Here is a 23,830-nt window from a genome sequence, read left to right as displayed (position 1 = left end):
ATCGTACAGTGCTAGAACATCGATTTTGATGTACGATATCCATATTAAATAAAGAATTCAGAAATAGACAACGTTGACTTTTAGGGTTATTACTGCTAGTTTCGACAGTTGTCTCTCGTTCTTTACACTTTTGAGCGCGCATATATTTCGTGTGTTCAATGCAAAATAGCTAGATAAACATTCGTGGATGAGAGTTCTTTCTGACAGCACACTGGCTTCTCACGGCAGCACTGTACCAGATTAATGAGACCCGAGCGAGACAGCTTTTCACGCAACTTTGTGGAACAACCCAAATCTTCTTTTCCGCTTCGCATAAGCTTGTGAAATATTCCTGGGAAATTAACTAATGTGTCAGTGTAACAGCACATGTAAGTCCACAGGCCTGTGTGCCACATCTTACCAAAAAAAAAAAAAAAAACGGGGACGCAGCCATTCCCGCAGATGGTATGATTTTGTTCAGCGGCCGATTTTGAGGAGGCCGGTAGGGCGTTGCTGGTGCCGCGTCGTCACGGCACAATTATAACTATTCGCCACGTCGACTTTAATACCGGTGTCGGTGCCATCAACATTGCCGGCTTCAGAGAAGCGCGATTGAATACCGCGCAAGAGAAAAGTACAGTGTAAACCACCGATGCGAAAACATACAATTTTAAAGGACCGCGACGGAAAGCGCTTCTGTTGCGACTTCGGAACTCTTGGCCGTCGCGACCGAATGTTTCTGCTGCGACGTCAGAATTGGTGTCGTAACGTCGGAGTCGCTGTCAGGATATAAAGCTGTTGTTCCGACTTCAGAACTCTTGTTGTCGCGACAGAATGCTTCTGTTGCGAAATCAGAATGTCTGTCGTAACGTCAGAAATGTCTCCCAATTAAGAAATGTCAACAACTTCTGTCGTACAACAGAATTTATGTAGTTGCGACAGGAATTCCTTTTGTCTTTTTCAACCGGGCACTACAGAAGCTTGTCGCATCACACAATTTCAGTGCACTTCTGTTGTCATCATTGGGTACATGCTGCGGCGATAGGTTTCCGTTGTGGAACAGTTCTCTGTAGTACAACAGAAGTTTGTCCATTACTTCAGGAACACTTTTGTTATGACAACTGGGGGCCTGTTGCAATGATAGGTTTCTGTCGTACAACAACATTTTTCTGTAGTACAACAGAAGTTGGTCGCATTACTTCAGGAACACTTCTGTTGTGACAATTGGGGGCCTGTTGCCACAATAGGTTTCTGTAGTATTTCAACAGCTCTCTGTAGCACTACAGAAGGTTTTCGGGTTACTTCAGGAACATTTCTGTTGGGACAACAGGGTGCCTGTAGTGATGACAAATTTTTCTGTAGTACTACAAAAACCTGTTGTAGAGCTTCAGCTTTCTGTTGTAACAACAGACATACAACAGACTGTACTTCTGTAGTAGCAACAACAAATGTCTGTTGTACATCAGAAAAGTCTGCCGCTCCATCAGGAATCTGTAGTTACTACAGAAAAATCCTGTTGTACAACAGAAATTTCTGTAGTACTGAACACAACCTCTGTTGTCATTTTCAACTGGGATGTAGCTGGACAGAACCAAGGTAATGGTTTTGACCGTCACTTGGGGATACTCAGGCTATTTTTTGCACTTCGCCTAATTACATAATGTCTTAATTTAGCTTAGCCTTAATTACAAAAGATGCCCGCGAATACACGCAAAGTTCCGCGAGTGGCCAGTCGCGCGGCAATCATTCGTGTGTTCGCGGGCTTTTTTCATGCTCAGAAAACACTCATGTAGCACGTAATGAGCAACACAAATCTGTATCGGGAGTTTTTCATATTCTAAAATTTTCTCTTTGACACTTTTCCTCTAAGCAAATTTTAGAAATTTATGAATTATGACTAATTGTGTAGTTAGGCGAAATGCAAAAAAAAAATTAATCTTAGAGCCTGAAAGCGACGGCACGCAACATTACTTTGGTTCTGAACAGCTACGTACGTTGCATTTGCATATTTTTAAAGTTCGGCTAAAGTGGGACAACCGGCCGGTATATGTTGACCAGCCTGTTAGTTTATATGGTGGCGCAAGACGCGCCTTTCTGTATAGGACGTTTCTCGAATGTTATCGATGGCTCTATCTGTTACCTATGTTGTCGCCGACCCTTGTGTAATCAAATTATGTGCGCAACGCGAATGCTGTTGTACATTCTGGAACTGACGCGAGCACCAGGATTACGCTGCAAGGTTCATTGGGCCATGCATGAATTGCCGAAGTACCTGATCCGCAGATGCGATTTACAACGATCATCGCTATAGCTGAGCTTGTTTTTTTTTCTGCGCACAAGTTCGCCCAATAGTTACTTTCGTGATCCACAGTTTTCACTACTTGTATTCTTCACCGTCACTACAACATGGCAATATGCAGGGTGTTCCACGTAACTTGAACTAAGGCTTTAAAAAAAAAAAGTGGTTAGCCGCAGCTGAATGAAACCAACGGCATATGTTTTGCCGTCATGTGGCTCTCCTCGGAGTATTTTTTTAATGTTCCGCTTAATTAGTTAACTAATATTATTTATCAAAAAAAAAATTCATTCTCACTTTAGGGCCAAGTGCGTTTCCTTGTGTTGTAGGGGGTTTCAAAAACAATCGCGATCAAATTTTTTTGTGGCAACGTACATGCTGCGTGGTGATTGTTCTTCGGCGTTTAAAGAAAGCCCGCGAAATATGAAATAAACCACGTGACTGCGCTCGTGAGTTATGGTATTGCCGCGCTCTCGACCGTGCGTCGAGCCTATCGCTTATCAGGGAGGACGGCGCTTCCTTTCCGTGTGCCACCGCCAAAGATGCTGACGCACTGTGAAGCCGATGCCGAAGACATCGCCACGGTCGGCGCGCAGGGTTCTTCCGCAGGAACCGCGGTTGAGAGCGTTGCAATACGATAGCGCACGAGCGGTCACGTGGTTTTATTTAACATTTCGCGGGCTTTCTGTAAACACCGATATACTGGAAAGCTATTAACCTCCCGTTTTTGGAAGGTTTTCTGTCAGTGTTTACCTAAACAGAAAGTTTGCTAATGACAGTCAGAACGCGAATTTTGTTGAAACTCGTTTAGTGGCTGTTTGATTAGATAACTTCCGCGTGTCACACGTTCCTGAATACGAAAATCGAAACACGTGATAGGCTAAAAGCTCAGCGTTATACGAGTACTGCGAGCTTAACAAATAGTTGTTTATTAATGCGACGAGGGGCTTTACGTTGTAACAATCCGCTTCATATTTTTAATTTTTATCAGACGCGCAGCGTGGCCAACAGCGTGACTTCGAGCACTGACAACATGGATATCGGAGGTGGTGATCACGTGGCATCGCAAAACATTCCGCAAACAGGCAACATACCTCACACGCACTGCCGATCCTGCCCCTCCCACGCTTGTGCGTGCGTGGTAAGCTGTACCCCAAATGCGAGATATGGGAACAATTTCAATAGTCGAGAAACAGAAAGCGCGACCAAAACTGACGAAAAGGTAAACACAGAAGCCAGGAGTTCGTGCATATTCGGGCAACGGTAGCGCAATAGTTACGGGTGAGACCTCCGAGCCAGCAAAAACGCGCGGAGCCGTTCTTACGCACGAACGCGCTGTCAAAATTACCGCCGGCTAATGGCACTATCAACGAAGCAACGAGGATGTAAAGAACCATGGAAAGCCTAAACAATGGTACCCGAATGATGTGCGATAACTCCACATGCTTTTCGGGTGATTCTCGCTGTAGTTATACAGAGCGCTTATAAGTTATCCGGTAAGAAATGCATGGTAGACGTAAAAAAAGAAAAGAAAAGAAACTGCACGTAGAGAATATATAGACACCATATGGAAACGCTCCTTTAACGTGACTGAGCTTAAGCCGATAAAAAGAAATTCGCGCTCGGCGGTCAAACCACCCAACGATAGAGAGGGTTTGTAATCGAAGCGCTCGATACAAAGCAGCATTCGCTTCGCGCGATTCGACTCTTCACGTAGGCTGAGAAGTCGCCGCTGCTCCGCAGCGTGGGCAACCACACAGCGGAAGCGCGCACAATCCGGGGACGGCCGTTGGGCTTCAACAACGCCACAAGATAGGCGCACTCGAAAAGAAAGCACGCAGGGAAACCCTGCCAGGACGCGGGGCCCAACGCAGGCCGCGCTCGTTACCTGCTCCCGACGGCCCAGCCGCCGTGGGTTCCCCGGGGAGCTCGCTCCTGGCTCCGGCAGCGGGCGGCCGCCGGCGACGCCACGCGGCCCTCGGGCCGCCTGCGGAACAGGGCATCGACGGAGCCGCAGCGCACGGCCGCGCGACCCACGCCGTCCACCAAGTGCGTGGCGATGGCTACGCGACCACGGTGCTGCTGTCGCCGCAGAATGGGCATGACGGGGGGCCGCCGCCCGAAGTCGGCACGCGCGCGCCTCGTCGGCTCGGCCATTGCGTCTTTGTTGATCCCGCGACCGACCGACAGAGCGCAGTTTATTCTTGGGGCCCGCGCGCCGGCCGACCGCAGCCCACGGGCCAGAACGGGGGTGAGCGAAGGCACACGCACTGCGAGGCCGGCGCGCGCGCTTTCTTAAGTCCTTGGTGACCTACGCGGGAAGGCTGCGCCCCTGACTGCATGAAATATCAACGAACGACGCCTTTCCGGTTGCCGCGAAGAGAGAGAGAGAGAAACCGCCTTCGAAAGGCATGCCACATTGGAGCTAGGCGACTCGGCAGCGAATTCAGTGCCGCAATATAGGGGCAACAACAAACAATAAATAAATAACCCTCCGAAAGCCCACGATCTCGTTATTGACGAAGAACGTGCAGGACATGGAGCACACGGAAACATAAGAGAAAATAAGCGAGGACAGGAAAAAAGGGCGGGGGGGGGGGGACAACAAGCGCGAACAACACGGTTTCGCTTTTTAACACGCTAATGACCCGCAGTTTGACGCGATTACTTCACCTCGAAGACTCGCAGTCTATACCCGAAGTGCAGTGAAATAGTGTTCACGTCAGTTGAAGTGTCGCGAATACTTTGCGCACTGCGACCGCGCTCGCAATGCCTGCACCACACCAGCAGGACAGCTCAGCTCCTAAAAGAAGCGTCGTGCCAGTACAGACGTTCACATCCACTGAAGACACGGCCCCCGGACGACACCCAGGCTTAGAGGTTTTAAAAGAGGCAGCTCCAGTGGAAGAATCAAAAGAGGCAGAGACGCGGTTTCAAGGACTCCCAGGCACTCCCACTCAGTTTAGAGCGAGGACCAGGGCCGTAGGCAAAAAAAGGGGGTGACACGTTACGTATGTAGGTTGCGGCATTGCGTGCATTATGCATGGCTAAGCAGGCGGCTCGAAAGGCGATCCTAGGGCCACGCACTTGCATCACACGCGCGACGGGGCGCCCGCAGCGCACGCGGCATTTAAGATTCATTCTCCAGCGTACTGCCTAATGATGCCTTGCAAGCCATATGCTTCCGCTCTAACGATTGAGAAGCTTGGAGCACACAAAGACGAGTCCGTGGCCCATTTAAAACTTCACACACTGATGGCGCATGCATGTACTACTGCACCCAATCCCCCGAAGACCGACCATTACACGAGGATTGCGACGTTGCGGGATTAGTATTATTATTATTATTTTTTTTTGCAACCCAGTGGTTGGTGCCGAAAACTCAAAAACATTGTGCGCTTTATGATGGATGTGCTGAAATGCGGCTAACATTCGCTCGTAAAATGTTACGGATGCGGATTAATTGCAGAATTTCAAAACTCCGATGTGCATACGGACCGGCCAGTATGCCTACACTTCACCGGGACCAGATAATCCATAACAGATAATTTCCAGATAATCCGCAAAAGCATAAACAATGAAAACAGAGGCAACACCTATTTGCGCCCGTTCATGACACGAGAGAGTTTTAGTTTAGGGGACGCAAGCGGCTTGCGTACGCAAGAACTAGGGCCGACGGTACTGCGCATGCGCGGACCTCCCCATTTAGGTTTGCGCATGCGCAGTATCGTCGCTCCCAATTCTTGCGTACGCAAACCGCTTGCGTCCCCTCAACTAAAACTCTCTATTAAAAATGAAACACAAAAGTATGCCCGAAGGGTTGGTTTACGTGCGGCTCATCTATTGACAAATATATCTGCGCTGCAATACCAGAAATGCTTGTTTTCGACTAATACAAATACGCTCCTTTGCAGGTTATCGCTTCCCCAGTTTGAAACCTGCCAAGGCCGGAATCCCCATGACCGTGTTGTCCTCCAAAATTAGAAGCAGCTTTAGATCGATTTTGTCTCTTCAAGGAGTCCTCATGCGTTTTTCGAGGCAACATTTGCCGAAAGGCTTGTAAAGCTAACGACGACAATGTTCCAAAAATCCTTAACTTCCTTAACTGCTAAAACAGTTCAGAAAAAAAACTTTTTTTTCACGTGTAACTTCGAAATGCACTCGTCGATTTAGATGTGAAACAGCGAAAATGTAGAACCCTAACGCACAATAGATGGTCAGGTATTACGTACCTGTCAGCTTTTACCTTGTACTGCAATCATTTCACGCGTTATACTAAAACAAAAACAAAATTCAACGGAGATCTAGTGGTATATGCGAGAGAAATGCGTTCGCATTACGTCGCATCTCTGAGATCCCGGGTCCATGATTCAAACCACGTTCACCACATTGCTAAGTGCTGGTCAGGGGCTCGCGATCGACACATTTACCGACTCTTCGAGGAGTGAAGTGCACCTGGCGGCGGTCCGGAGCTTACCACTGTGAGTTGCACTACATATATACAGGGTGTCATACGTAACTTTAGCCAAACTTTAAAAAATATGCAAGTGCCACGTAGCTGAACAGAACCAAGGTGATGTTTGCCGTCGCTTGTAGATACTCAGTTTATTTTTTTTCTCATTCCACCTAATTACATAATCGGTCTTAATTAATCGTCTTCTCTAATACTATAATTATATTAAAAGTGTAAATGAGAAAATTGTAGAGCAACATGAAAAACTCCCAGTACAGCTTTCTGTAGCCCAGTACGTGCTACATAAGAGTGTTTTTCCGAGCGTGAAAGAAGCCCGCAATGCACGCAAAATTGCCATGCGACAGGGTGTCCGCGCGGCAGTCGCGCGCAACCATGTATATGCAGGGTGCCCCAGCTAACTTTAGCTAAAACCCCTGAATCCACGCGCCACCGCCGCTTTCTTAAGTAGCGACAACCTTTGTTATGCGCCGCCTTTTCTCCTCACACCAAATCCGGGTCCGGTATTTGCGGTTCCGGCATTTCCGCTTCCTGGAGTTGCGCTGCGGGAACTTCCGCTTTGACTGCTGTTAGACGATGGTGAGACGCCCACGCGTGCTTAATAGAGCTGTGGCAGTCACCATAAGAAGAATGCAAAGGGGACAAGCGGTTGTCTCCGCTGAAGTAGTAGTTCTCGGTCACTGTTTTCCAAATGCACGAAAAACGGCAGTGGTCTCCAAGCGCCCAGGCACTACATTCCACTGTACGTTGTCGCTCGTGCCACAACCGGTCGCAGGTTGACGCCAAGCAGCGAACACAAGCAGATCGCTGGTTACAATAGGCGGTGGTTCTTGGATGGAATCGCATTCACAGTTTCAACCGCAGCTGGTGCAAGTAAAGCCTCTCCAGCGACGCGAAATTAAACAACGCTAAAAAACAAAATGTCTCTTCCACTCGGAACAGGAAGCTGCAGCTACGTAAGTTCCGCTTGGCGCCGGAAGCTAAGGGGGTGAGTGGGAGAGGAGCGTGGAGGAGGAGGGCAAGTTGGCGGTACTTAACCTGGTCGGCGGAAACGTGTATGGAGGGGCTTTAACTTTAGCCAGAGTTTAAAAATATGCCCATGCACTCTAAGACGGCGCCACCAAATGCATGTTGCTGACTATTGTATGGAGTAAGTCATACCATTTTTTTGTATTCTGCTTAATTGCATAATTAGTCAAGATTAATTAACCAACTTCGGAAGCAACGAAGTTCAGCAAAAAATTCAAATTGTAAAGTCGTAGAGCACTTTGCAAAACTTCCGATTAAACAGTTTCCTACTTTCTATCTATTAGACGCTTAGTGCAGATGCCCGCGAAAAAAAAAAAAACACACGTGACATGTCCGCTTGCGCGCCGTGATTTCAGCGCTCTCAAACGCTCCGCGTACAAACGAACATAGCATTTAGCCGGGTGTGCTGCCGCTGCACCTGCTTATCGCTATTATGAACCACCAGCAGAGAAAGAGAAGCACATCGGTGGCGTAAATCGCATAGCCAACGCCTGCGTCACTGCCCTGTCGCCTCTCAAGCGGCAGCACACCCTGCTTCAGAAAAACTAATACCCAACAAATAGAAAGTTATAAACTGTTTAATCCGACGTTTTGCAAAGCGCTCTACACCTTTCTAATTTGAATTTTTTTGCTTAACTTCGTTGCTTCAGAAGTTGGTTAATTATTCTTGAATAATTATGCAATTAAGCAGAATACAAAAAAATAGTTTGACTTACTCTATAGAATAGCCAGCAACATGCATTTGTTCGCGTCGTCTTACAGTGCATCGGGATATTTTTAAACTGTGGTTAAAAGTTAGCTGGGACATCGTGCGTGCGTGCGTGTACACACACACACACACACACACACACACACACACACACACACACACACACACACACACACACACACACACACACACACACACACACACACACACACACACACACACACACACACACACACACACACACACACACACACACACACACACACACACACACACACACACACACACACACACACACACACACACACACACACACACACACACACACACACACACACACACACACACACACACACACACACACACACACACACACACACACACACACACACACACACACACACACACACACACACACACACACACACACACACACAAACGCACGCGCGCGCGCAGTTGACCAGCATCGGGGAAACCACACGCGCCGCAGCAAGATCGGGAAGCATACCCGAGTGATTACAGGCGGCCAAGTCAGCGCTTCCTCGTGCCGCCCTCTCTGATCGGCTCGCAAGTGCATGTGACGTCCTTCGCCGGGCTGCCGACTTCCCGGGCCCAAGCTCACATGATTCCCGGCCTCCAATTTCGCTCCAGGCCTATCGACTTGCCGGCCGCGGGTTTCCGCCTTTCCCACTGGGTCTATGTCGCGCACAGGGCGTCCTCATCCGACATGTCCAGGCGGCATCTCTTCTTTCTCTTCGCGCATTCGCCGCCTCCGCGATTTCACAGGCGTGACGTGCACCCCAACGGCTCGTACATGCTTGTGGTGCTGCACTCCTCCCCAACCAAACCCCCTATCCATACGAATGCTTGGTCGACTCGCAACATAACTGCAGGCTCAGCAGTACCTGATGGCATTCGTCGCTGAAGCGATGAAAGGCGTACCCGACGGGAACCTGAACTGGAGGACGCGTGGAACTGCTTATCTTTCATTTCATAATGCCATCTCATAATCATCATCTTCCTAATCTCGGTACGTCGGGAAAGCACCGCGTAAAATATAGGGGAAAATCCGGGCGCGATCTATACCGTTTTCAAGTCGGGGAAAAACAACCCTGACGCAGTCGGGAACGTGGGCTGAATGAATCCGCCATGACACCACCGAAACGGCCGTCCAGGCTCGCCGCGCAAACGTGGTCAAGCACTGCACGCACTTTGACGATGATGATTTGGTGGCAACTCCTTCGAAACGGGCCGGCGACAAAGTCACCTAGCCTGCGTGAGATAATCAATCATTCTATAGATTAATTGATTGCACGGACGCACACAACGCCGCCTATCGAAGTAGACTCAAATGCCTCCTTCATAAATGTGACAAATCATCGCACGGACAGCCGCCGTCAGAAATCATCACCGGTAAATGTCAGACATCGTGAGTCCTCTTAACGTATGCAGGGAGTCCCCCACGTAACTTTAGCCAAACTTTAAAGATATGCGAATGCCGCAAAGCTGGACAGAACCAGGGTAATGTTTGCCGTCGCTTGGAGATAAACCATCTGTTTATTTTTCATTCCGCCTAATTGAATAATTAGTCTTAATTAACCAACTTCTCAATTATAATTAGACGAAAAGTGTCAATGAGAAAATTGTACAGCCACATGAAAAACTCTCGATACAGCTTTCTGTTCCTCAATACGTGCTACATAAAAGTATTTTTCCGAGCGTGAAAGAAGCCCGCGAATACACGCAAAGTGCCCCGAGCGGCCAGTCGCGCGGCAATTTTTTGTGCATTTGCGGGCTTCTTTCACGCTCGGAAAAACACTTATGCAGCCCGTATTGAGGAACAGTAGCCTGTATCGGGAGTTTGTCATGTTGCTCTACAATTTTCTCACTGACATTTCATATCATTATAATATTTGAGAAGTTGGTTAATTAAGACTAATTATCTAATTAGGCTGAATTAACAAAATAACTTGAGTATCTCCAAGCGACGGCAAACAACATTACCTTTGTTCTGTCCAGGTATACGTGGCATTTGCACGTTTTTTTAATGTTTGGCTAGAGTTACGTGGGACACCCTGTATACTCGCTGCTGAAGTCGGCGCGACTATGCGAACAGGGAAAACGAACAGAAACAGAAATATGAGGGAAAACACGCAACGCAGTGAATGTGGGCCTTCCTTTGAATTTCGAGCACTCAACGCAGTGCTAGGATAGCTACGGGTCCCGTCAGAAGCGGCGGGCGGCTGACGAGCCTGAGACATTGGGTAGAGGTGCAGGAGTGCGACTCTCGAATGAGTTGGCCTCACTGACGAGAACAGATGAGGTGAAACGCCGACATGAAATTTTCGGATTACTTCTCGGAGAGGAACAAAGAAGAAATTGAGCATGCGATCAAACTATAGGTGCGAGACACACTCCTCTTGGCGCTGTTTTCTTCAGAAGGGCGACAAGCTGGGCCATACTTAGTCCCGCGTGAGACCGCAATTAAATGCCGACACAGCCTAAAATCTAGCGCGTCGGTTGTGTTTTCTCGTCCACTAACGTTGGTTTGCTATGGTAAAATGTACCACTGCAAGCGAATATTTGGAGACCACTTTCTTCTGGCGCGGCCGTGCAGCCTGGAATCAGGACGTGGCTTGATTTGTACCACTCGCGATGCAAAACTTATTCAAACGAAATCGGCCAGAACTTCGAAAAACGATCGATGTTCGAATACCATGAGGATTCATGGTGGTTCATGCTATTCGGTCATTGCACGCGGTACATTGCATACCATTGCTCACGTCATCATTTGCGCACAGTTTCACGCTCTTCAGCCTTGAGAATATATGGAGTGTCTATATTCAAGGAAATGTGACGGTTGCCTACAAAGCACTCATTGTCCGAAGAGAGGTTGATTTGTGCCCTTTCTCTAGCCCTGTGGCATCTGTTTGAATGGACACTTATAGAGAAATATGCATGCGCTTAATATTCAAGCGTGCTACTATTATGACAAAGCAGTTAGGTAGTGACCCTTAGCCGTTCGAGCGCTATTACATTACTGCCCCCTACCCTACCCACCGCACCCACGGCAGGTATCGAGTTACGGACTCGTTTGTACGAGCTGCGAAGAAGACCTAGACACTTTCCTAGTCTCCAGTTTTTTTTTTTTTTCGTAAACGCCAGTTCGTGTGAAGGAGAGTAGTATTCTAGCTCTCGCCAGAACGCGCTTCTTAGCAAAAGTATACAGACCTGAGATTCCGTGATAAAGCCGATTCTACTCTCCGTCTATGAACGTAATGTGAAATTGAGGACTGCAGTGCGAGCTTGGCATTGCGAACTTTCCAGTGCACTCATCGATTTCTGTTTGTGCGTCTTAATTACGAATACAGTATTCTATCTTTCGGCAAGCCTGTATACTTTTGCTCACGGGTGTACTACGTACAGTGCTCGGCGACTGATACGCGATTCTTGAACCGCACGGCAGCCGGCACTTTTTTTGCGCCACCGGTGAAGGACTGAATGCAGCCACAATGCACCACAAGGCTATCGCTTTCATGTGGTACAAAAATGAAACAGCTCGGTGTCCCCAGCACCCACCGTGGTGGTGCAATAAAAGCATTCTTCAGGTAGCACGCGAAGCGCATTCAGGAGAGGGCGTGCACGCAACATAAATTACATTTTGGTGGGACGAGACCAATAAAATTGAGTGGCGATTCAGCGGTAAATGGGAGAGAAATGCGTTAGCATCGCGTCGCATCTATTTGATGTCCCGGACCCCTGACTTAAACCGCGTTCAACACATTGCAAAGTGTTGTTCAAAAGCTCACTCGACACACGTCTTGCCACTTCGAGAAGCGAAGTGCAACCGACGGTGATCAGGAGAAGACCATAGTCAGTCGCACTATATATACCATAGAGTTTCTAAATAAATACCCTAGAGCGAAATGTGGCGCTAGTGTTTACGGGGGCTCATGAGCGTTGCCTCAACCTATATGGGAATGATGGGAAGTACAGGCTTCGGATTGACTTCGATCTTTAGACTAGCGGCGTTTGCTTACGGCGCAGTAAACAAAGCTATACTCAAATATTATCGCGTAAAATCTAATTTTATTTCTGCGTTATGTTATATAATGTACAATACGCTACATAAACTTTGTATGACTTTGAGATGGAAGCATGGTTTACTATGGTTTGTCACCAGGACACACCAGGGTATGCATTTTGTGCGATTCTTTTCCCGGTTTAACACCAGAAAATAATTATTTTTGCAACAGCAATAACAACCGTGCATGTACTTATATAAAATACTCATCAAAAATTTATCGAAATAAAAATGTTGTATTGTGAGAGTGTTCCGCCCTTGAGAGTAATGGTACAAGTGTCGTCTGCTACGACGCCTACTCGCTGCAAACGCGAGACTTTTCTCGCAGACGACTGGCACTTGCGAACTCTCTCGCTCTTTCGAAAGGCTGCGTCGGCTGTCGCGATTGCTGAACGTCTTCAAGTACTTCTAAGCACATCTACTATAGTGCTATCTAAGACGCTAGTGGCCTCCTACGAGTATGCTTCATCATACTTAATATTGACGTACCGCTTCCGAAGCGTTATGGCGTGGCTTTGCACTTACCCATTTTGCGACACTAGACTGCAGCCAGGAAGCAGCAACCTTTCCTACCACAAGTGAGTGTGTTCTCAGTCCTAAAACACGCATTTCAATGAGCACATAGACGAGCAAGGCATAATGGAGCCCTCAATAAAATTTGATTGTCAAGCCACTAGAAGTACAACTGTCTATGTCTTGTATCAGTAGTGCCTTCTTTTTCCTATTCTGTTTCATAAAGCACGTAACGCTACAGCGCCAACCTAACGCACTTAACAAACCAAGGTGCAAACGGTTAAAACATGTTCTTTCAACGTTTACGACGCTGTCACTTTCTCGTCAAGGCTTCGACACCACACCGCGACACAAACATCGTCCTAGCCGCTGGACCAGCGCGCTATCGTCACTTCAGCATTCCTCTTGCTTCGGTCTGTGAATACAAATACTTAGGAATATTACTAACATCTGACCTCAGATGGGATGCTCACGTTAACAAAGTCACGGCAACCGCACTAAAACAGTTATTTTTCATTAATAGGCGCCTCAGACTAGCACCATCTGATATAAAGCTACTAGCATACAAAACATTTGTCAGACCGGTACTAGACTATGCAAATGTCGTTTGGTTTCCTTTCACTAACAAGCTGATTAAAAACCTTCAAGGTGTTCAGAGAAAGGCGCTCAGATACATTTTTAACAAACATAGGCTAACAGACTCACCGACAGAACTACTCAAACAAGCCGGGATGCTAACTCTTCAAAACAGAGCAAAACTAGCACGCCTTAAAACCATTTACCAACTCATAAACAATTAAATCTGGATACCTCACGATACATAACGAAATCTCAAACGAGGAAAACACGTCATAACCCCTCCCACACACTAAACGAGTATTCATTCCGTACTGACATTTTCAGGTATTCTTTCTTTCCACAGACTATACGCGATTGGAACGCTTTGAACGTGAGCTCTGTTAATAAATAGTTCATCAATAACTGCCTTTCTCTGCCTTAACCAAACTGCCTTTATCACACGTGTGGAAAACGATCTGCTTACATCTCAGTAATTATTTTTGCTTATTGTCAGTATCACTTTGTAACTACCTTTGTTTCGCATTTTGTGGCACAATTATTTCTGTCCAACCCAAATCCTGCAGCATGAACCTCATTATATATTTTTTACTCCTGCTGATGTATAAGTTTTCTATGTATTAATGTGTCTTTCTAAACTGTTTTACATTGTCATGTTTGTATGTCAATGTACTTTTTGGATGCTCTTTCTGTTACGATCCCTGACGGGATTGACAGTATTGAATAAATAAATTAATAAATAAATAAATAACAAAGGCAGAGAGCTTTGCGTTGCACTGTCCCACTGCAGGTTACAGCAATTGCGCTTGGAGCGAAACCAAAACTGTCAAAAAAATATACTTGTAGACTAGTTCGCCAGTCAACAGAATGCCAATCCGAAGCCTGTACTTCCCATCATTCCCATGATGGTTGTAAGGTCCCTCTATAATTTCCAAGGTAGCGCCCATAGAGTTTCTCACTATAACACCTAGAGGGTAATCTGGCGCCACCGTCTATGGAAGTTTCTTAAGGGGGCACCGTGCCGTCATGGGAATGACGGTATATGTGTCTGCGAGGCTCGTGTTGGCTGGTGTTGTAAGAGGCTTCGTCTAAAACATGGATATGGCTACGCAAATAACGCGTTCTCAAAGTAAAATCTTCATAAAGTGTTTCCATTCGCGCATATTACATCTTTACTCACCCACGATGCATGACCAAGCGAAGAAAAGCAACAACAGACGACCAACTGTTTCAAAGCGAGCGCGAACCTTGTCGTCTGTCCTCCAAGTTTAGCGGCCCGCTGATACTCTTTAGGTAACATGTAGTCGTACACACAATACCAAGTTCTCATAGTTAAACAAAACATGTTTTCGCCTAATAATACAGCTAAAACAGCTTTTCACGTGCTATTTTAGTAGAAAATGAATCATTGTGACAGACGGAACGGTACTTGCCAAGCGCGTCTTCAAGGTGTCCTGTCTCTACGAGAACGATGCCAATCCGAAGTCACAATATACCGGCATTCCCATGCGTACCACAGCGCAGCAGCGCCAGATTTCCCTCCAGGCAATGTAGTGAGAAACTCTATGGTAGCGCCATCTGCCGCGCGCGCCACCTAGGAAGTTCCTGTAGCAGACGGCGCCCACGCTAAACCGCGGCGCTGCGGCATTCGTGAGGTGAAAAAATATCTGCATACGCGCCGAAATAAAACCTTCTGGTGCCCGACTGTGGCGAAAAACGAAAGAAGGTCCCGAACTGCTAAATTTAGTCCTTTAATTTCAAATGAGTGCTCCAAGAAAATAGCTCAAGAGAGCGTAATGAGGGCTTGATCGCCTCGATTCCGCGTGTTTACATTTCGTTCGTTTGCGCTCAATCGCCGCGCGAGCCTTGGTGATTGCTTACGCTTAATCCCGTATGCTCTGTGAAATATTTTGCATGTAAGTGTGCTGCGTACACATAGCGGTTGCACTGAACGAAGAAGTCGTGTAAAAATGAAGGCTGATAGTCGCTTGGACCGGAAAACTTTCGACATAACGTCGCTCAAACGTGCAATTCTCAAAGCGCGCGACCCTCACGGCAACTAAACAACATCCTGTGTGTTTGTGGTAACGAGTGCGCCAACAGTCTTCTTGTCGCTGAGTGTGTCTGTCGTGTAGCGATTACACGACGACTGCTGTGTCTTGTGGTTCAATGCTACGAGCCAGTGCAACTGTCGTGACATGATGAAGAGGCGGTATGGATCGTGTCAGCGTGTCTCCTCGATCGTGTTCGGGCTGCTAGCGCGATCTGATCTTGCGGCACACCAACATCGAGCGTAGTGTGTGCGCTTGTGTGAATGTGGTTGACTGTTCTCGTGAACCGTGCGACGTCGCCGCGTAAACTCGAATCATGACGCGCATTGTTGTGTCTATCCCTTTTCGCCTCCGTGCACCGCTAAATCCCCGTAAGAATTAGAGGGCCCTTATACGAAACGCACGCGGATTAACCAAGCTATTACTGCACTGTGTTTTGCTGGCAATCCGCGTATCGCTTGTGGCGTTTTTCTTATGTTCATTTGCAGTTTTGTGTTTTTCATCAGTAAAATGGCATTGCCGATTACTGAAACACCTTCGAGTGGAAGGGAAACTTGGAAGGAACGAGCTCGCAGCTGTATGTAATGTATTTTGATATACTGTGTAACGCTTTATTATTTGACGGCCAGTAGCTGTGGCTGCAGTATTCGTTTTTAAAAACAGAGTAATGCAGGCACTTAGCAATATATTTATTCACATATGCAATGCACAAAATACGATTAGGATATTGGAAATTACATTTTGGACATGTTGTAAAGCGCAGTTAACAACGCGCGCACAAACACAGGAAAGTGTAAAAGTAGAATTCGCTGCTGAATTTTATTTTTTATTGCACGTAACGCAATGCGGATATTTGTCAGCGAGTTAATGCGTTTCTGCCCCACTATTTACTTGCATGCTAGGTTATACTGCACTTGCTAAGTCAACGGGCTCGTAATGCACTAAAATCAGTAATCTCCACAAACTTCGGCCGTCAACATTCATGCGCGCGAATGAAATAATACTGCAGCTCTGCACACACAGGTGTATACTTTCTCTCGCGCCTTCGTATCGCTCTACGTTACTTTCCTCGCATAGTCGTGCAGTTACTGACGGTTCAGTCTTTCCGTCCATTTCTATGCAACCAGAATTACCTTCCGGTTAGGTTTTGTTTGCTGCGTGGGATGCAAAATAACTTCTTGTCGTCCTCCGTCTGATCTCGGCACCCATCCGCACAGCAACAAGGCATTTCGGTCATTGGCATCCTAGGTCATGCCGATCTATTCAGCGGGCTCACAGCGAACTAAAATAAATAATCTCCACTAACTTCGGCCCTTAACATTCATGCACGCGAGTGAAATACTATCACCGTTCGACACACGCACGTGTATACTTTCTATGGCACCTTTGTATCGTTGTATGTTACTTGCCTCGCATAGTCGTGCTGTTACCGGCGGTTCAAAGTCCGTCCGTGCAATTCTGTGTAACCATACTTTTCGTCTGGTTAGGTTCTGGTTGCCGCGCGCGATGCAAAATAACTTCTTGCCATCCTTCGTCCGGTTTCGGCACCCAACCGCACAGCAACAAGGCATTTCGGACCTCCCGGAACGAAATTATCGCAGCGATGTGCCAAGCACATCAGGCGAAACGCGCGCTCTTCGCCCGGCGCGCAGGAACTTTCATGGCGGCAAAGGGGCGGAGCAAGGTCACATGTCACCGATCAGCCTATCGCAGGCGTTGTCGGCTGGATCAAAGCCTGGCGGTACTTTTAAATGATTGAGGGACTTTAGATGGTTGAAGATCGCAGCGCCAGATTTCCCTCTAGGTATACAAATCCGAAACTCACACGATCTTCTAAGCTCTCCCATCCCCTCTCTACCACGTGACCAGCTTCCCACACTTTGACACTCCTGAAATTTGCGTCGATCGACGATCATCCACCGGTCAACTAGCTGCCCGAGCTAAAACACCTCGACTTACAAGGATAAACAGGGCGATAGCCACAACACACCGCTATGCGCTGCAACTTATTTTCCCTCCCGTTGTCGAACAGTTTCTGTGTTAGCGTGAAGCAACTAACCCCACTCGCTTTACCTTACGTACGCTTTTGGCAACTGCTGGCGTGTTGCCGAGTTTCGGCACAACAAAGCAGAATAAATAGGCACAGGGGTTCAATTAATTACGTGTTTCAATAAGTACGTCCCCCCCCACGCCCCGTACCTTATACATTACACTTCCTTACGGGATATTCGGATGGTCGTTCGAGAGTGCCCTGGCCGTGCTAAGAAGGTATTGAAAAACAGCTTTAAATCTCTAGTACGAGAACAAACGGGTATGGAAGCAATGAGCCTGCTTTTTATTGTCAGTTGAGCACGCCTATGCTACCGGTAACGCTTACTTGTTCTTTTACATGAAGTGTCGCTGAGCGGAATAAGGGCGGAAGGAAACGATGTGGACAGGAAGACGCTCAACGAGACATGATTCACCAACTGTCCCAACAGTCAATGATTCTTTTACATGAACTTTGCAGCGCTGCCAGAGCGTTCTGAAACGACCATTCCAATATGCCATAAAAATGAAGCAATTCCCATCACGTTAGTTTGCGCTAGTAGCTGACCCCTTTTCACTGACCACGATTAGATTACGAGGCACGCCGTAGTGGGAAACTGCAGCGTAATTTTGACCACCTGAGGTTCCTTAACACGGGTGTCACGCGAAGCACTTTCGATTGCGACCGAATTTCTCAGTCGCGATTGGCTCCTTAGAGCAAGCTGCGGGAAAGAGCCGATTACGGTCGAGAATTTCGATCGAGATCGGGCTTCATCGCCGAGAGTCGCCGTGTGACACCGGTATTACATGCACCCAATGCAATCACAGTACACGGATGGATGGATGGATGTTATGAGCGTCCCCTTTGGAACGGGGCGGTGGGTTGCGCCACCAAGCTCTTGCTACTATGCTGCCTAATATCCTACCTAGGTTAACCAATGAAAAAGGAAAAGAAAAAAAAAACACTATGAACTACCACGTCCAAATTTGCTGATCCCCTATTGCGAACTGTGTTTTTGTACGTCTCCGTCTTTTGTCGTTTCCCTACTTTTCTTCCACCAATCCTCCAATCGCCTCTTACTAATGTCTATTGCGGACCTGTTTGCTTTACCACTGCTCCCGCTGAACCCAAGGGCTTCAAGGAGGCCAGTGGTGCCTAAATCGACCGCTGGGTAGACGTCTTCACATTCTAATAAAATATGCTCCGTCGTTTCCCTAGCTTTACCGCAGCAAGCACATGCTTCTTCTTCCTTCTTATATCTCGCTTTATAGGTGCGTGTTCTAAGGCATCCCGATCTCGCTTCGAAAAGTAATGAGCTTCCCTTTGAGTTATCATAAATGGTTTCTTTCCTGATTTCGTTTTTTCCTCTTAAGTAGTTACTCATGGCAGGTTTCTTTTCCATTGCCGCCACCCATGAGATTAATTCAGCCTCTCTGACTTTCCGCTTGACCTTCTTTGTTGCTGTGTTGCCCACCCCACAGGCCGCATACTTGCTGGTAAGCTTCCTAGTTCTTTTCCTCCACTGTGAATCAATGTTTTGCCTGTACAGGTACCTGAACACTCTCCCAGCCCATTTACTTTCTTCCATATTTCTCAGCCGTTCTTCATACTCAATTTTGCTGCGAGCTTCCCTCACTTCAAAACTAGTCCAGCCCATATCCCCCTGCACAGCTTCATTTGTGGTCTTCCCGTGAGCGCCCAATGCGAGGCGACCCACTGACCTTTGGTTTCCGTCGAGCCCTGATTGTACCCCTGATTTAAAGCAAACAACCGCATTTCCAAAAGTAAGTCCTGGAACCATTACCCCTTTCCACATACCTCGGAGGACCTCGTACCTATTGTATCCCCATAGCGCTCTGTGCTTCATTATGGCTGCATTTCTCTTCCCCTTGACTGTTATGTTTTTTTCCTGTGTTTCCATATATCCATTGCCTTCGTTTATCCATATACCAAGGTATTTATATTCTGTTACCCGAGGTATTTCTTGGCCCTGTATCTCCACTGTCTGTTCACTGTTTTCATTGAATACCATAACACCTGATTTTCTAACACTAAATTTCAAACCTAAATTGTTGCCTTCCTGTCCACAGATATTAGCCAGACGTTGCAAATCACTTTGCTTGTTAGCGAGCATACAATGTCGTCCGCATAAAATAAACCTGGGAGTTGCTGCTCTATTACTGTACCTGCCTGTTTGTATGAGAGATTAAACCCGATATTACTTCCTTCTAGCGCCCTCTCCATCCTCACCATGTACATCATAAACAGCAGCGGGGATAAAGGGCACCCCTGCCTCAGTCCCTTGTTGATCTGAACTTTCTCCGCGCTTCTCATACCTTCCCATTCAACGCAAACGGTATTTTCTAGGTAAATCTCTCTCAAAAGCTGTAGAAAATTGTTACCTAAGCCTTCCCCTTCCAGAATATCCCACAAAATGTTGCGGTCTACGTTGTCGTATGCTCCTGTAATGTCCAAAAAGGCCACACACAACGGTCTGCTTTCTGCTTTTGATATTTCGATACACTGAGTAAGAACAAACAAGTTATCATCCAAACGCCTACCTATTCTAAAGCCTTTCTGAAGCTCTCCCAAAATGTCATTATTCTCTGCCCATGCTTGAAGCTTTAATTTGATAGCCTGCATTGCTAGCCTGTATATTACCGATGTAATGGTCAACGGTCTATACGAGTGAATTCTGTCTTTCTCCCCCTTACCTTTATAAATTGAATTCATTCTACTTTGTCGCCAACTGTCTGGTATTCGTCTATCTCTTAAAGTTTTTTCCACTGCTTTCACCAGAGCTGCCTTACTTTTTGGTCCCAGTTCATTTATCAGTCTAACGGGAACCTCGTCTAGCCCTGTGGCTGTGCGCTTAGGAATTTTCTCTTCCGCTTTCTTCCAGTTTAAATTTGTCAGCACCAGCTCCTTTTCCACTTGGGTCTGTTTCATGCTCTTTTTTTCATCAAGTACAACCTCGTCATTGCCTTGGAAGGATTCGGCTGTTGCGTTTCGGATGTAATTTATTGCCGCTTCTCCTTCCAGTCTGTTTTCATCTTCGTCTAGGATATGTTGTTGTATTGTTGCTGACTTCCTGCCTAATAATTTTATGTGATTCCAAAATATTCTGGGTGCGGCCTTCTTTTTCTCACGTATTTCTGACAACCAACGTTCACTTTCCCCTTTTAATTTTGCTTGCACCAGTATTTGAACCATAGACTTTTTCTCCCGGTATATTTCCCATTTACTGGTTATTTCATCCTGTGGCAACAGCGCCTTCTTTGCCTGCCTGTGCTCTCGAGATGCTTTCTGTCGTTCGACGATCGCTTCTCGTATCTCCTTGTTCCATCAGCTTTTCGGTTTCTTTTTTCCTTTCCATCGAACATGTTTCTCTTTCCGTATTTCTGTCGTTATTACGGAAAAACAACACGAACGCGTTCGTGTTGTTCGGCGTTCGTGTTGTCCACTTCTCTGCTCTTGCGTCCTGTCTGAACGCCTCACCTCATTCTTGCATTATGACCCGTGCTCAGCATGAATGAGCTACCGCAGCGGGTGGCCACTTCTTTAAAGCAGCGTGCAGCGATTTTAGTAAAGTTCAGCGGCATGCAATCCGAAATTGATGCAGTCGAAAAGAAAACCACTGTTGATAAACTACAGGGAACTGAAACGGGACGTGACCACCGAAAATTCATATACAAATTAATAGCCACAATCAGCAATAACCTTTATTATGTATGATGAAATGTTCCGTGCTCTACGATCGACAGTGAGGAAGCAAACGAAGGAATACCACAGCGATAACTCGAGAAGCCAGGCGCACCACGATCGCGCCGCGGATAGTCGACAGCAGACAGATTACAGGAAACTCAAGAAACTGATAACATGCGCCGCACTTACGCCCGTACACATTAGACGTATTGAGCGCCATCAACACACCGAGTGCAACAACCGCGAGTTCGAAGCACCGTTCGTTGACAGCGTTTCGTACACTCCCGTATCACGAAACAACCTTATGCATACACACCTCCCAAGGGGCAAGGCCTAGACAGACCTGTATGTCTGCAGGCATTCGAGGACGGAGTATACCCACTGACCACGCCACTAGTTCAAGGCAATATTGCACACAAGCTGGCACTTACCTTTCTCTGGAAGGTAGCGGATTGACGAGCTTTTCCGCGATAATTTGGATATCACAGTCCATATTCTCCTGAAGCGCCATGGCCTACTACCAGCTACTACTGCACACACGAAATAAAGAGCAAGCGAGCAGGCGCAGCAAGCAACTGTCGCGCCATCTACGAGGCCATGCGGAACTTTCCTCACGGCTGCTGCCTTCGGCTTCGGCTCTGCCAGCCCACAAAACTCTATGCACAACGCGACAGCGGCGGCGCTGTGCGGGTTGTTCCGCCCATAATACCTGGAGTGCTTGCAAAAGGCACCTTTTGTTCGTTTCTTTTTCTCCAAGCTGCACCGCGGCACATCTAGAAACACAGCTTTTACACTGGTCGGTTACCGTTGTTTCTTGGTAACGATGAGCTTTGGATGTGCTTCCTGTATGCCCTAAACGTCCTAATTACGCCAGCTCCGAGCAGGTTATGCCGTAATTTCTGCACTGATATTTTCTGTTACTACGTTATGATCAGTGGTCTGCTTACGCATAGCTATGCTCAAGTAGCTATGAAATATAATAATCATGCAAAGATCTAAGGCCGTGACTCGTGCGACCGGTGCGCGCACAGCAGACGAAAAGTGGCAGACGAACTCTATGCAAAACGTCTACGTTCACCTATGACGTCACGTTCGCTTTAAACCATGAGGTCACATCCGCCTATTTGCATGGCGTCTGTCTTTCGGAAACGGTTGCGCTGCGAAGCGGTCCGTGTTCCGTGCCCACTTACAGCGTGAGTAATTCATATTTCCACGCTATATGCGTGTAATAAAAGCTTGGAGCTGTGAGCTGTTTGACGCGTTACCGTTAGGTACCTTGCGCGCATATTTTGCCTCCTGGCCGCGCCGATTGCAGCCGGCCTGTGGAATGGGTCGTGCCATTCAGTAGTCTGGTTCAGGGAAGGATGCGCGAAAGAACGAGGATGTAAGAAAACACTGGTATGTCGAGCTGTTCCGTCAGATAGTGCTGCATCGCGCTTTTTTTCTAAGATCATCTCGCTCGAGCGAGATGGTCTTGGAACAGCATTACTACTACTTTTTACAGCTTTGCTGCAACTCATTTAATCATCACCTGCATTCTTTTAATTAGACAAATAATACAAAAGAGCCAGTGCCGCTGCATACACGCTTACCTTTCCTGACGCAGTTAAGACGCGGCATCAGCTCTGCTACTGCGTGATAAAGGATCACTATCATAAGAAAATTAAAAAGAACAAACGAAATTGATTCAGTAAGGGTGGTGAAATGTTGCGAAGCGTGATAAACGTACCTGCCTCGCAAGATAGGTTGCATAAATCGGCGTTCTGAAGTCGCAGTAGACTTGTGTGAAGCGCACCCAAGAGTATTGCAGTGAATCATGTCAAAAATGAAGAGGGCCACAGTCACGGAACCACACAGTAGGTCGTGCACGGAACATATGCATGTATATGTTCTTTAATGATGCACGCGCGGAACCGCCGTCTCCTGTTACATTACGCGCACCGAGGCGCCTAATAAGTGCAGGCCTTCAGAGCTATTTCGGACGTGGCTTTGACGCTTTGAACCGTTGGTTTGTTGACCTCGTAAGCCAATGTCTACACGGTCATTTTTTTTTTCTGAACTGTTGATTTCTTCCATAATAGCTACGTAATTCGTAGTTTCCTGTCCAACTGCTCTGGTCATATGCAAGTCAAGGTGTTCTCATTAGCCGAGCGCAGTTTTCGAAAGCGAAACGCCGCTTTTGTACCAGTTGCCGTCGGCCATTTGCAACACAGTCAATGCCATTTTGTATGTCACTGGGAGACCACCGAACGCGGGGAACTCACTCGCACGCGTGGAACTGCGTAAGTAGCCATGAGATCAGCGTGCCACTTGAGCAGCTGCTTTGCATCAAAGGCCTGGAACCCTTGCTATGCTTCACCGCAAAACATTTTGCATGTCTAACCGCTT

General features: G+C 47.1%; 1 protein-coding gene across 2 annotated transcripts in view; it reads right to left on the bottom strand.

The window, feature by feature from the left end:
- LOC135897280 (dnaJ homolog subfamily C member 7-like) overlaps positions 1-22,064 on the bottom strand; it is a 116,466-nt gene extending 94,402 nt beyond the window's left edge. Inside the window, exon 1 of one of the 2 annotated variants that reach the window (XM_065425885.2) lies at positions 21,874-22,064. In XM_065425885.2, coding sequence (XP_065281957.1) covers positions 21,874-21,953 — 80 coding nt within the window. In that variant the 5' untranslated portion in view covers positions 21,954-22,064. Of the gene's footprint in view, positions 1-4,163; positions 4,448-21,873 lie in introns of those variants that run through there. The other variant, XM_065425883.1, reaches the window with a different exon arrangement.
- Between the last annotated feature and the right edge of the window lie 1,766 nt (positions 22,065-23,830).

This window comes from Dermacentor albipictus, chromosome 1, assembly GCF_038994185.2.
Source record: "Dermacentor albipictus isolate Rhodes 1998 colony chromosome 1, USDA_Dalb.pri_finalv2, whole genome shotgun sequence".
In the NCBI taxonomy this organism is placed as follows: Eukaryota; Metazoa; Arthropoda; class Arachnida; order Ixodida; family Ixodidae; genus Dermacentor; species Dermacentor albipictus.
Note: the sequence above shows the minus strand (reverse complement) of the source record. Positions and strands in the feature narration are given on the sequence as shown.